Source organism: Orycteropus afer, unplaced genomic scaffold (assembly GCF_000298275.1).
Source record: "Orycteropus afer afer isolate SDZICR_OR568_19922 unplaced genomic scaffold, OryAfe1.0 scaffold00136, whole genome shotgun sequence".
In the NCBI taxonomy this organism is placed as follows: domain Eukaryota; kingdom Metazoa; phylum Chordata; class Mammalia; order Tubulidentata; family Orycteropodidae; genus Orycteropus; species Orycteropus afer.
In genome coordinates this window covers 198,028-212,879 of record NW_006921723.1, presented here as the reverse complement: position 1 = coordinate 212,879, position 14,852 = coordinate 198,028, and the positions used below count along the sequence as shown (strand labels likewise).

General features: G+C 51.3%; 2 protein-coding genes across 2 annotated transcripts in view; one reads left to right on the top strand and one right to left on the bottom strand.

Annotated features, from left to right (window-relative positions):
- The first annotated feature begins 791 nt into the window (after positions 1-791).
- On the top strand, positions 792-6,819 carry CIB3 (calcium and integrin binding family member 3). Its single transcript, XM_007945307.2, has 6 exons — positions 792-842; positions 1,032-1,066; positions 2,971-3,082; positions 4,563-4,710; positions 5,717-5,912; positions 6,798-6,819. The coding sequence occupies exons 1-6, from the start codon at positions 792-794 to the stop codon at positions 6,817-6,819; spliced, it is 564 nt and encodes a 187-aa protein (XP_007943498.1).
- A 2,842-nt stretch (positions 6,820-9,661) lies between these two features.
- The window catches only part of HSH2D (hematopoietic SH2 domain containing), an 11,019-nt gene continuing 5,828 nt past the window's right edge, over positions 9,662-14,852 (bottom strand). Inside the window, exons 4-6 of the mRNA XM_042781602.1 lie at positions 14,219-14,306; positions 13,402-13,406; positions 9,662-10,207 (exon numbers count right to left, since the gene is read on the bottom strand). Coding sequence (XP_042637536.1) covers positions 9,662-10,207; positions 13,402-13,406; positions 14,219-14,306 — 639 coding nt within the window. The remainder of the gene's footprint in view (positions 10,208-13,401; positions 13,407-14,218; positions 14,307-14,852) is intronic.

Genomic DNA, 14,852 nt, shown 5'->3' with positions numbered 1-14,852 from the left:
GGAGGCTAGAAGTCTGAATTCAGGCCACTGGCTCAAGGAGTGGACTTTCTCTCTTTTCTAGGGGAAGGTACTTGTCTCTTTTCACCTTCTGATCCTCAGCTCCTTGGTGAGCTCCGCATGGCTTCTGTTTGCCCCATTTGTGCTGGCTTCTGTCTGTGCCTAATTTGGTCTTTTTCTATCTCAGAAATCATTTCACTTAAGACCCACCCTACACTGATATGGCCTCATTAACATAACAGAGAAACTCCTATTCCCAAACCCATCCACAGCTGTAGGGGTTAGGATTCCATCATATATTTTGGGGGATGGGAGGGACACAATTCAATCTGCAACATGTACTTATTAATAAATTTCCATCTTACCAACAAGGCCCAGAGAGGTCAAGCTACTTGCCCAAGGACACACAGCTAGTGTGTGGAGAACTCAAATTTGATCCAGTATGTATGTACCTGCAGCCTCTCTGCCACCCTGACTGTCCCTCAAATGGCCCCAAATACCCCCAGCCTCACCTGGTGGTGATGGACGTGGTCCCCTGCTGAGGGCTGCTCTGTGACCTCTCATGGCCCTTCTTCTTGCCCTAGTGGCTGGGAACAAACTCAGGTGGTTGCCCAGAGAACTTGCTGTAACTTGAGTCTCGTCCAGCCTGGGGGTGATAGGCGGGTGGGCGGGTGACAGGCAGGGCAGGGAGATATGCCCAGACACTGGTGTGCAGCAGCCTGCCGGCCTGAGTGGCCTGAGGAGACTGGAGGACTTTGGGGACTCATCCTAGGAGCCTGGCAGCGGTGCTTACCATGGGCAACAAGCAGACTGTCTTCACTCACGAGCAGCTGGAAGCCTACCAGGTAGGGGTGTGGGCCAGGTTTGGCAGCCTTGGTTCTCTGGTCTCAGAGATGAGGGGGTAGCATCCCTGCGTCCCAGGTTCCTGGTGTGGCTCTGGGTGCAATGTTGGCCTCAGAGGAGCAAGGGGTTCTAGGGAGAGGAAGGGAGCCCCAGAGGCAGGGTCTGGGCCAAGCCAGCATCTCTCTCCACAGGACTGCACCTTCTTCACCCGGAAGGAGATCATGAGGTCAGTCTGGCGTGTTAGGTGGGAAGACGTGGAAATACCTTTCTGTTCAATTCTGGAGGAGATGTGCAATTTGACAGGCTCGCTGCTTTGTCAAGGTTAAAAGGGGGTGTGTGGCAGGCATGATCAGGGGATAGAGGCAGAGGGAGAGGGTGAGAAGTCCCATCTCGTCATATCAGGCTGATGCGTTTGGGCTTCTCCCAAGGGTACTGAGGAGTCACAGGGAATGAGTGAGCTGGAGAAGTCAGGGTCAGGTCCGTGTGTTAGAAAGCCCCCTCGGAGGTCAGTGCAGGGAGGCTGAGACTAGAGGCCGGAAGCCCCATGGTGAGGACAGAGCCCAGTGTAAGCCATGGGTCGGCATCAAGTGAGGGAGCAGGGAAGCGATCAAGGGCTGAGGCAAGGCTCTGGTGCGAGCCCAGGGTGTCAGGCTCAGATGGGCATTGCGCATCACCCCTCTGCCTGAGGGGCCATTGTCCGGAGGCCCTGACCATGAACTAGGTGCTGTGAAACCCAAGCTGGCCAGAGGTTCGGCTGCAGCATGATCGGGGCCAAGGCCCCAATTGTGTGGGCACGGGCATCCATTATTGATGGCAGTACCTTTTGCCAGCAAGCCCCATTGTGTGGGTGAAGACAGCTCACAGGTCACCCTGGCCATCATGATCATATTACTGACGGGGAAACTGAGGCTTGGCTGGGGCGGACCCTGAGGCCCAGGGCAGAGGGTTGGCATTTCGTCTGTCCCAAGCATCTCGTTTTCACAAACAGACTAATCAAGGGCCAGAGGGGGAGAGGGTTCTCTTCGCGATCATGTGGAAACCCCACCCCAGGATGTCCCCTGAAGGAACACAGACAGAGGCCTGGGTTGTCACCCTGAGTTCCTGCTCATCATATGACCCAGGGGCTTCTGTGCCCCCTAAGAGACAGTTGCTAGAAGCTTGGAGACCCTAGTCTCATCAAGCATAGTCTCTGTTGGCTGCTGCTTAGTATACCCCAAGGAAGGTATGGTGTCACCAGGTGAGGGTGAGGGCCGGTCTGACAGGTGAGGCAGTGTGTATGGCATTCAGTGCTTTGCAAAATGCCTTTCTTGTGCCCTTTTGAGAAATGTACTTATGAACTCTTTTCCTCTGCTGTGCTCTGCTACGGGAACCCTGCATCCAGTTATAGAACAAAGGAAGGTGTGTAGATGGGACCCTTTAGAGGCAAGTCTTGCAGACATTTTGACCATGTCCAGAGATTCACAGATGAGCTTGGATTCTCTGAATGCTTGGTGTGAAATCATTCAGCTTTAAACACCCTCCCTTCTGCCAATTCCATCTGTCTGGTAAGCTCCTACTCATGCTTCAAAGCCCAGCACAAAATGCCCCAAACTTCCTCCTCCCTGGATTGTTTCCCTCACTCCAGGCTCCCCCTAGCCCTGGGACTCTAACCATCAAATAACACAGGAGCCCTTTGCCCCCTAAGACACAGTTGGTAGAAGCTTGGGGACCCCAGACTCATCAAAGATGGTCTCTACAAGGCTGCTGCTCAGCATGCCCAGAAAGGCATGGTGTCACCAGGTGAGGGCATTGAGTGGAACCTCATGATCTAGGAAGTATGAGGCAGGCAGAGCTGCTAACCAGAAGGCTGGCGGTTCAAACCTACCAGCCACTCCTCAGAAGGAAGACTGGGGAATCTACTTCCATAGAGATACTGCCTCGGAAACCCAAGGAGGGGTTGCTATGAGTTGGCAGTGAGTTTGGGTTTTTGGTTTGGCTGTGTCTGCTCCAGGGCTGGTCCAGCGCTGATGGCTTCTGGGGACAACGTATACTTCCGTGTGGGTTGTGCAGCTTCAAGTGTGAGAGAGGAGGGTCGGGTTCCATCCCCCTTCCCACCTCCCAGCCGTTCCCGGTGTTTCCCTCCCACACTAGGCTCTTCTATCGCTACCAGGACCTGGCCCCTCAGCTCATCCCTCTTGACTATACTACCTACCCCAACGTGAAGGTGCCCTACGAACTCATCGGCAGCATGCCAGAGCTGAAGGTATGCCCAGGCTGGAGGAGAAGGCCGGGGAAAATAAAAAATAATATGGATAGACAGCATTCCTATGAGGTGGGTGCTGCAATTACCCTCCTTTTACAGAGGTGGCAACCGAGGCCCAGAGAGGTTAAGACACTTATTTAAAGTCCTATAGTGTAGGTGGCAGACACAGGATTCAAACCCAGGGTTGTTGGAAGGATGGAATGAGATAACACAGATTAAGGGCATGTTGTGTGGCAAGTGGTCGGGGAGCATTGGCTCTTCTTTTCATTGTTGTTGTTGTTAGTTGCTGTTGAGTCAACTCCTAACCCATGGTGACCCTGTGCACAGCAGAATGAAATGTTGCCCCGTCTTCATAATAGTTAGCAGGCTCAACTCCATTGTTGCAGCCACTGTGTATTTTGAGTGCCTTCCAACTTGAGGGGCTCATCTCGCAGCACTGTATCAAACGATATTTTCCTGTGACTCATAGTTTTTGTTGGCTAATTTTCAGAAGTAGATCACCAGGGCTTTCTTCCTCATCTGTCTTAGTTTGGAGACTCTGCTCAAACTTGTCCACTGTGGGTGACCCTGCTGGTATTTGAAATACTGATGGCATAGTTTCCAGCCTCAGAGCAACACATAAGCCACTACAGTGCAACAAACTGACAGGCAGATGGTGGTCTTCTCATACTAAGAGCTGCTAAAGACAAGTGTTTCTCAGGTGGATGTCCCACCCATGGTTTGTGCCTCTGAAGAAGGCTTGTAGGGTGAGTGACTGACTGTGAGTAGGTGTTATTTGATTGCAAGTGACAGAAACCTCCTTCAAGAGAAACAGAATGGATTGGTTCATATCTACAAAAATAATCCAGGGCAGAAAGTTAATTTTAAAATAAAAATAATAGTATAATGTTACTAACTGCAGTTCCACTTAGAATATTTAGAAAATAATTAAAGTCTCTTGGGAACTCAAAAAAAAAATAAAATAATAATAATCCAGGGCAGAGCAAGCTTCAGGTACAGTTGGAACCAGGGCTTTGATGATGTGCTCAGAAATCTCCCTTCATTCCTAGTTGCTTTCCTGCTGGGAGGCTTTCATTTCAGTCAGCCTTTCCTCTTGAGATAGCTAGAGCCTCTCATGACCCTTGCTTTTCTCTGCCAGCTCTGCAACCATCAGAAAGCAGCCCTCCATCCCAGTTTTCCAATGTCCCAGGGAAGCTGCTCATTGGCCAGTTTGGGTCACATGCCCACCCCAGAACCAATCATTGTGGCCAGGTGAATAGGATGCTCTGACTGGCCTTCCCTGGGTCCTGTTGTTAACCAGAAGTGGGTCAACCCTGCCCAGACCACATAGGCAGAGGGTGGAGTTGCCTGCAGTCTTCTCCAGGGACCATGGGAGGGAATGAATGTTGGTAGGGAACACGTGGAGTTTCCTGGAAAGGTGGATGCTGAGAGTGAGACTACAAGGAGCCTCCAGAGACCCGGGTTTTGCTCCGATCTCCAGGACAACCCCTTCCGCCAAAGGATTGCCCAGGTCTTCTCTGAGGACGGGGATGGACACATGACTTTGGACAACTTCCTGGATATGTTCTCTGTAATGAGCGAGATGGCTCCCCGTGACCTCAAAGCCTACTATGCTTTTAAGATTTATGGTGCGTGCACAACCCCCAGGGCAGGGAGCTTGGGGAGGGCATGGGGTGAGGCTGGGTCTCCAGACGGGGCTGCTCTGCTGCCACAAGTGTCTCCTGTCTGCCACTGGCTCCTCCACACCTCACCCTCGCTCCTTCCGTTCCCGCCATACTCGCCTCCTGGCTGTTACTCAAACCCTCTAAACCATGTCTGCCTCCAGGCCTTTGTCTTTGCTGGGCCCTCTTGCTGCAAAGCCTTTGCCCTGGCCCCTTCTTATCCTTGAAGGCTAGGCTTAATGCTCCCTCCTCAGAGGGGTCTTCCCCAGAGCCCCCTGTCGAAAGTAGCCCTTGTGCCCAGTCCAAGATCCATCCAGGATCTTATTTCTTTCTTGGCACAGAACAAGGCTGGTTAATGGCTTGTTCATTGATCTGTTCCCTTCTTTCTCATGAGACCTGAGGGCAGTGATGTGTCTGTCTTGTCCACCAACTGTACCCTGTGCCTGCCACACAGCAGGAGCTCAATAAATATTTGTTGTGCAGATGAATGAATGAAAAATAGTTACTGCAACAGCTGGCACGTAGTAGGTACTTAGGAAATACTGAATGGATGAATGCTGGTTGAATGACTGAATGGCTGAATGGATGAAAGAACAATCACCACAGTGCCAGGCACATAGTAGGTGCTCAATAAATACTTAGTGAATAAATGCATGTTGAGTGAATGAATGAATGAATGGATGGACTAGTGGAAAACACTTGTTGCAGTGCCTGGCACTAGTAGGTAGCTACTCAATAACTATTTGTGGAATGAATGAATTAGGGCAGTCATCACAGTGCTTGGCAAGTAATATGCGCTCAAAAAATCCTTGTCAAACAGACCCTGGCTAATTCCAAAGCAAGACTCAGATTCCGTCCCAGGGTCCTTGGTGACCTCCCTGTGCCTTGATCTCCCCCTCTGTCAAATGGGATAAGATATGCCTGTGCTGGCCCAGCCTGCCACTGCCCGCCACCCTGCTGTCCCACCCCATAGACTTCAACAACGATGACTATATCTGTGCATGGGATCTGGAGCAGACAGTGACCAGGCTGACGCGGGGGGAGCTCAGCGCCCAGGAGGTGAGCCTGGTGTGCGAGAAGGTGCTGGACGAGGCCGACGGGGACCACGATGGGCGGCTGTCCCTGGAAGACTTCCAGAACATGATCCTGCGGGCGCCCGACTTTCTCAGGTGCCACTCTGGAACCCGGGGTCCCCTTCCACGTGTGGAGACAATTCACGGACTCTGTTTGTGAAAGTTCCTCCATTCACTCATGTGTGACCTGGGAACTCTTCCAACCTTCCTGGTCTCAGTGCCCTCATCTGTAAAATAGTGATGATTAGGGACCCCATAAGGTCCCTGGGTGATGCACACAGTTGTACTCGACTACTAGTCTATAGGTTGGTGGGTCGAACTCACCCAGCAGTGCTGCAGAACAAGGATCTGTTGATCTGCTTCCATAAAAATTACAGCCAAGAAAACCCTGTGGAGCAGTTCTCCTCTGTACACATGGGGTCACTACGAGTCCGAATCAAATCAGTGGCAATAGTTTTTTGGTTTCTTGGGCAAATGGAATGAGAAAAAGGCAATTCCTGTGGGTGGAAGCAGCTTTGTGGTTCTCACTGGCCTGAACAGTTTGCAGTCAAGAGACCGTGCAACTGTACTTGGCATCCCTGAACTCCAGAACTCATGACAGCAGAGGAATCCCTACCACTGATGGGCATCTCCTGTGTGCCCGCCCTGTGCCTTTCCACCACAGCCCTATGAAGGAGGAACTCCTGCGGGAATTCTCTCTGAAGGGGGAAATTCTGCAGAGATGTAAACTGAGAGGGAGAGCCACTTGCTCGGAGTCACACAGCAATTCTGGGGTGGAGCTGTGATGCAAACTCTGATCCAAAAATTGGGCTCTGCCAGTGGGATAGAGAGGGTCTCATCTGGGGCTTCCTAAGGGGTTCATCCCCCATCGCCCCATGCAGCTTTCTGCCTGCCTTGGGCCCCTTGGCAGGAGTGTTGGGGAGGAGCATAAGAGAAGGTCCTTCTGCCTGTGACACTGACTATAGTTCTCTTTGCCTGTAGCACCTTCCACATCCGCATCTGAGACAGGCTGGAGGAGGAGCTGGGCTGCCGAGGGTGGGGTGCCTCCACCCCACAGTGGATTCTGGTCTCTGAGCTCCAGGAATAAACATGTGTCACTGAGTCACACCTGCTGTGAGGACTTGTTTTCACCTTCAACCTGGTGGCCGGGAAGGAGGCTGGATTCTTACCCCTGCCCTTGCTGTGTGACTCTGTGTGTGGACACACCCTCTCTGGTCTGCAATCAACCCGTCTGTGCAAGGAAGGAGCTGGGTGTATGACTTCTAGGTATGGCTCCACTGTGAGGTTTGGAAGTGCCTAGCTTCAGGTCTCTGTGGGCACAGATGTGGCACCAAGATTGGGCTCACATTGTCTTTCCCCCAGGGCCCCTCAAGGCTGGAACCCCACTGCTGAAATCTTAAGTACCCCCTTTTTCCTCAATACACAAGTCCCTACAAGAGACCAAAACCTTTATGCTGATTCATTGTCAGAGGAGGTCTCTGCACAAGTGGTAGAAATGCCATTTCCTGAGATACAAAAAGAACTTGACAGTTATGAAGAACCTATAGAGTACTCTGGTAGCATAGTGCCTAAGGCAATGGACTGCTAACCAGAAGGCTGGCAGTTCAACCCCCCCAGCCACTCCTCAGAAGGAAGATGGGGCAATCTACTTCCATAGTGATACCCCCTCGGAAACCCAAGGAGGGGTCGCTATGAGTCGGGTCCGACTCAACGGCACATAACAACAACAACAATATAGAGTACTTATGACATCCTGCAGGGTTGGCAGAGGAGCAGTCACGCCCAAGGCCACGCTGCAAGTCATTTGCAGCAGCAGGGCTGCAGCCCAGGCCCATCTTACTCCACAGCCCAGACCACTAAACCCAAACCAAACCTGTTGCCCTCAAGGGGACCCTGACTCCTGGCGACCCCTTGTGTTACAGAGGAAAGCTGAACTCCACAGGATTTTCCTGGGAGCTCTGGTGGCATACTGCCTAAGGCATTTGACTGCTAACCAGAAGGCTGGTGGTTCAAACCTACCAGCCACTCCTTGGATGGAAGGTTGGGCAATCTATTTCCATAGTGATACCGCCTCGGAAACCCAAGGAGGGGTCGCTGGTAGCCGGGTTCAACTCGACGGCAGTGCGTTGCGTTTTTAATCTTTATGGAAGCAGATCACCAGGCCTTCCTTCTGCAGCACTGCTGGGTGGGTGTGAGTTGCCACCCTTTGGTTAGTAGTTGAACACAACCATTTGTACTACCCAAGGGACCTCCAAGGTCACTACACCTTGTGAATGTGGGAAGCCCAACACCCTCTCCACCCATGACCACCCTGGGAGACCTGTGTATGGTTCCTGCCAGTCATTTCTGCAACCGAGGCCAGCCCCCAGCGACCCTTCTGGACACCTCCCCTGTGTGCTGTTTCTAGAATGCTCTCTCCCACCCTGACCCTCATTTGTTGAGCACTTATTATCTTAATTTACTAAGTACCTACTGCCTAGTTTCCCAACTCCCTGGGTGGTGCTAACGGTTTGTGCTAGACTAGTAATTTAAAGGGGGGCGGTTCAACCTCCACTCAGCAGTGCCACAGAAGAAAGTCCTGGCTATCTGCTTCCCTAAAGATTACAGCCAAGAAAGCCCTGTGGAGCTCAGTTCTACTCCATAACACATGGAACCACAATTAGCTGCAGTGCACTCGATGACAATGGGTTTGGTTTTGGTTCGTCTGTCTGTTACAAAAGACAAGCAAGTGGCTTTGAGAAACAGGAATTTAGTGTCTCACAGTTTTGGAGGCTAAGCACCCAAATCAGGATCTCAGCTGTGTCCGTTCCTTCTGTGAGCCCTTCTCCTAGTTTCCAGTGGCTACTGCAATCCTTGGCCTGCCTTTGCTGCTTATAGGGGCATCTGCCTCCATATCACACATGCTCTGTGTGTGTGTGTGTGTGTGTGTTTCTCTCTGTCTCTGTCTTCCCTCTTCATAGGACACCACTCAGAAGGGATTAGGGTTAGGACCCACATCATTACAGTCTGACCTCACTAACATCACAAAAGGAAAACTCTCTTTGCTAACAGGGTCACGATTCACAGGTTGGGACTTCAACATATCTTTTTTGGGGACACAATTCAACACTATGATAGGTATCCCAGAGCCCCAGGTTTTATGCAGAGCCTGCCAGCTCAACCAGCAAAGGAGGGACTGCTCTTATCAACAATTTCTCCAAGATGAAGAAACTGAAGCACAGAAAGGCCCAGCAACTCCCCAAAGGTCACACAGCACCATGGTCAGGATTCCCACGAGAGCCCTCCCCATACAACACTGCTGCCTCCTCCCTAAAGGGAAGGGGCTTTTATGTGTCTCTTAATGCCAACATTAACAATGCCCAGAGTACCTACTATGTGCCAAGCACTTGACACACCTCATCTCTTTCACCTGACGGGGACCCTGAGAAGAGGGGTCCATTTACACATGTGGCTCCAGCTGTCAAGGGTTCCTGCCATGTGGTTTTAGACCAGAGAACAGATGACATGCAGAAGAAACTCAGACCGGCAAGGCCTCTTCTCCTTCCTGAGCCTCAGCCTCTGTTGGAAAATGCAGAGAATGGGCTTACCTGGTGGGCCCGTTCAAAAGTATAAATGCATTAATGAACTCAGAGGCCAGGCACACAGTAGGCACCCCACACCATTGCTGCTACGTGACGGTGACGATTAAAATAACTAGGTCATTTGCACTTGCAGAACCAGAACTAAGATACGTCTTTATTTCACTCCCAGGTTCCTGTGGGCTGGAGTGGTGCAGTGGCAGCAAGCAAGGGAGTCCAAAGGCGGGGACCCTGGCACAAGGGTCCCGGAGCCAGATGGACCCTTTTCTAGCAGTATCCAGGGGCAAATGGTGGTGGTGGGCGGTACTCCTCGGGGAGGTAGTCCTCCTGGGGCTCTGCCAAGCCCTTCATCTTCTGCATGGAGACTTGCAGTGATGGGGATCTCCCTACCTCTTGGTGCAGCCCTCCGTCCCCTGGGGAAACTCCGCTCCAGCTGAGTGATCTCAGGACCTCCCTGGAAAGGGCATTTCTGTCTCTGGGGGACGAGTGGGGTGCCTGAGCACCCCCAGAGGGGTGGGTAGAAGGATCTGCATCCTGATGGCTGCTTGCCCCAGCTCCTGAGCCATGGGTTACTGTGGACACCTGGGTGTCCAAGAGCAAGCTCATGGCCTCTAGGTGGGATTTCAGCTGCTTCTGGACCCTCTTGCCCATTTGGGGGAGTGTCTTGAGGTTCTTCCAGAGTTTTTGGCGGGTGTCCCCGAGAGGGGCTTTCTTGGGGCAGGAGGAAGTGGCATTCTCTGGGGATGTTCTGTCCATGTCTGCTGAAGGCTTCCTTTCCTTTGGCCAGTGCAGCAGGGCTGGGTGTGGGGAGGCCTAGAAGGAAGAGAAGGAGCTCTGGTGGTGTAGTGCCTAAGGCATCTGACCACTAACCAGAAGGTTGATGGTTCAAATCCACCAGCCACTCCTCAGAAGGAAGACTGGGCAATCTACTTCTGTAAAGATTTACTGCCAAAGAAACCCAAGGAGGGGTCACTGTGAGCCAGAATCAACTCAAGGGCAGTGAATTTGGTTTGGTTTTTTGGTTTAGAAGGAAGAGAGGAGCCCTGGTGACATAGTCATTAAGTGCTCAGCTGCTAATCAAGAGGTCACCAGTTGGAACCCACCAGCTGGGAGAAAGATGTGGTAGTCTGCTTCCGTAAAGATTTACAGCTTTGGAAACTCTATGGAAGAGTTCTTATGACATAAACTCTATGACTCTGTTCTACAGGGTCACTATGAGGCAGAATTGACTTGACGGCAGTGGGTTCAACAGGTTAGAAGGAGCCAGTGAAACTACAATCAGCTCAGCCCCGCCCCCCCTAAGCCTCTGCATCTGCCCTGGACACCAGGGCCTGAGTCTCCCTGGCTCACTGTGGCTGAGAAATGTCCAGTATAAACTCCCAAAACCGATCCCACGAGCCAACCTTCCCATCTCACTAAACTCCTTCATCTTCTAGGCCAACTCCATTACCGTTGAATGGACTCCAACTCATAGCAACCCCATGTGTTACAGACTAGAGCTGCTCCACAGGGTTTTCCTGGCTGTAGTTTTTGCAGAAGTAGATTGCCAGGCCTTTCTTCCACAGCGCCACTGGGTGAGTTTGAATGGCCAACCAAACTTAAAAACAAAACAAAACAAACCTTACTCACTGCTGTCGAGTTGGTTCAACTCATAGCGACCCCTCCTTGGGTTGCCGAGGTGGTATCACCATAGAAGTAGATTACCCAAGCTTCCTTCTCAGGAGTGGCTGGTGGCTTGGAACCACCAGCCTTCTGGTTAGCAGTCCAATGCCTTAGGCACTGTGCCACCAGAGCTCCTGAATCACTAACCAGGAGTCTGGAAATTGTTTTCTGTAAAGGATCAAGGAGTAAATATTTTCATCTTCATGGGCCAGATGGTCCCTGCCACAACGACTCAGCTCTGCCCTTATAGTGTAAAAGCCACTACAGGTTATCATCTGTAAATGATAAGTGTAGATGTCTTTCAGTAAAACTTTATTTTTAAAAAAGAAAACCAATTGCCGTCAAATCAAGTCTGACTCGTGGTGACCCACGTGTGTCCCGGCTGAACTCTGCTCTGAGAGTTTTCAGTGGCTGTAATCTTACAGAAGCAGGTTACCAGGGCTTTCTTCTTCTATTTTTTAAATTTTGATTTGGGTGAAGATTTACAGAGCAAATTCACTTTCCATACAGCAGTTCACATACACTTTGTCTCATGACATTGACCACAGTTTACCACAACGCAACAGCTCCCCTCCCACTTCCTCCCCATAGTTACCTCTTCCCAGTGTCCATCCCTCCATGCACTCCTGCCCCCTGAGTTGTCTCCCTGTGCATAAACAGCCCTTCTTTCTCCCACGATTGTTCTCTGCAAGGAGTGTATATACCTCAGGTAAATGTTCAACTCATATGCCTGTCTTTTGTTTGCCAGGCCTTTCTTCTGAGGTGCCTCTGGAAGGACCTGTTGGTTAGCAACTGAGTGAATTAGCTGTTCGGACCACCAGGGCTGCCCAAAACTTTACTTACGGACAGGGCAATGTGAATTTCATCCATTTTCACACATCATATAATAATATTTTTCTTTTGATATTTTCAGTCATTCGAAGATGTAAAACCCACACACAGCTCAGGGGTCATGCAAAACCAGGTAGTGGGCTAGATGCAGTCTGTGGGTTTGCAGATCTCTGATCCTCACAGTTGTTCAGGGAAAATACTTAGGTGTTTATGGCACTGCTATCAATGCCCCAAGCATATTCCCTTGCTCTGACCATTTCTAATGGCCCAGGGTCGTCTTTGGATACCAGCATTCACTCTGTCCCCACAGATGGAGCAGAGGTGCTCAAACCAAACCAAACTGCGAGCTCTGCTGGTGAAGTGCCTAAGGCATTTGACTGCTAACCAGAAGGCCGGCAGTTCAAATTCACCAGCCGCTCCTCGGAAGGAAGGTTGGGCAATCTACTTCCATAGTGATCCTCCTGGGATGGAGCAGAGGTGCTAGAAAATTAAAATCTCCCAGGAATGGTATTCGGCCAGGGACTCATGAAGTGGGTAGGTAAATACCCCAGCTCCCTCCCCCAAGGATGACTGAGGAACAGGCTGTAGGAAGTCTCCAGGTATTCCCCAGAGGAACACACACTCAGTTGTCCACAAGAGTACCCTGTTCATTAACCACCATTCATTGGAAGGCTCTCTCTCCTGTTTTACTTTCTGGCTCCCCTAGTGGTGTTTCTGGGAATCGCCTCTCAAATAAAAAACGTGCCACAGGAGAAAGATGAGGCAGTCGGCTTCTGTAAAGACCACAGCCTTGGAAACCCTATGAGGCAGTTTATTCTGTCCTATAGTGTCTGCATGAGTCAGAATTGACTTGATGGCAATGAGTTGTTTTTTTTTTTTTTTTTTACTAATCTAAAGGTTGGCAGTTTGAACCACCCAGTGGCAATCTGCTTCTGTTAAGATGACAGCCAAGGAGTGGTGCGACTATGTAACACATAGGGTCACTCTCAGTTGGAATCGACTCTGTGACAACCAACAGCAACTGCTTCCAGGGGACACAAACCACAAGAATGTCCCTCTTCCTCTCACCCTCCATCTCCAAGCCATTCGTAAGTCCGCTTCGAAAACATGTCCACAATATCCACTTTTCTCTCCAGCCCCAGAGTGCCCACCTTGGTCTAGGCCCCCACCGTCTCCTCCACCCGGACACTGCTCCTGCCTCCTCCCTGACACCTTGGTTCCTGCCCCCAGCAGCCCTCTCTGCCACTGAGAACATTTAACACCGTCAGTCTGGTCACACTCAAGCTCTCCTCTGGCTGCCCAGCACACATGGGCTAGAATCCCAGCTTCTCACTCAGCCTGAAGCCGCCTGCATCAACCCTCCTGACCTCACCCCTCCTGACCTCGCCCCTCACCTTCCAACAACCTCTCTCTCCCTCCACCTCATCTACACACTGGCTTTTATTCTTCTTCAGCTCCTCTCACACACTGAGTCTCAGGACCTCTGCACACGCTGTTCCCTCTGCCTGGAATACTTCCCCTGTGTCTGTGCATGTGGCTGTCTCCTCCTTACCCTGCACATCCCAGTTCAATGCCACCTCCTCCAGGAGGCCTTCCCTGATGCACCCACCTACACACCCATTCGTTCCCACCATCATCAGAAGTCCCCTGCCATGCGCAGCCCTGAGAGGCTTTGGAACATTCTTCGGTTCATCCGTTCAACTCATCTACTCAGCAGATTTCACTAAAGGAGCACCTTCGATGTTTCAGGTCCTTTCTGAGGAAAGCAGCAGTGAACAAGTCAGATGCATGCCCAGCCCTCCGGAAGCTCCCAGTATGAGGGGGGAGGTAGACAAGAAACCCAGAAATAAGCAAGATCTTTCTAGACTGCAGGAAGAGTTCTGCAACAAATAAATACAGTGATGTGACCCGAACAGGAGGGCTACTTTAGAGCCCCCAGTTAGAGGAGACACATGAAGGGAAAACTGAAGGGAAATGAAAAAACTCTAGGAGCAGAGCACACACAGTGCATGCAAAGGCCCTGAGGTGGGCTTGATGTGTCCAAATAACAGGATGGTGGAGGTGCTGTAGCTGGGTGAGTGATGGGGAGAGACAGGAGCTTAGGCTGCAGTTTGGATTTTAAGCTCACGGAATGTCTTGGGAATCTGTGGAAGCTGACAAGCACCAAGCTACAGGATCCTACCCTCGTTCTAGAGGAGCCTCCGACAGCAGCCGTTGGCCCCTCTAATCCTTGCCCCTTTCACCGGCCAGAGGTGCGAGTCCCACCCCCTCCACACACTTATACCTTCCCAGGTGCAGATCTCAGACAAGGGGAGAGCCCCTGGTGCTCACTGGGGTCATGGACGAGGCTGGCGGCTTCCTCGGCCAACGCACTGGAGTAAAGGAATAGATCCTCATAGTCCACGTTTGCTGGATCCTCCTGCAGGGCAGAGGGGGCCTGGAGCTCAGCTCCCATGGGGGAAGGGGCAGGACCACGATCCCGGACAAACCCCGGGAGGCTCACAAAGCGTGGAAGAAGGTATGCCCCACCTACTGGGCCTTATAAACAACGTAAGAGGGGTCAGGCCCCACCCACTGGGCCTTATTAGAAAGTATGTCCCTCTGTTGCTGGTCCGATAGAGCCTGGTGGAACCTCTGAGACTATGGCCCCTAGCTGCCCTTCAGGTCTGGAATTGAACCCACACCTGTGGCTTCCAGCCAAACAAAAGACAGGCATATGAGTTGCACATTTACCTGAGGTAGATACACTCCTTGAAGAGAACAATCATGGGAGAAAAAAGGGTTGTATATGCACAGGGAGACACCTCAGGGGGCAAGAGTGCATGGAAGGATGAACACAGGGAAGAGGTAACTATCAGAAGGAAGTGGGAGGGGAGCTGTTGCATTGTGGTAAAGTGTAGTCAATGTCATGAGACAAAGTGTATGTGAACTGCTATATGGAAAGTGAATTTCCTCTGTAAATTTT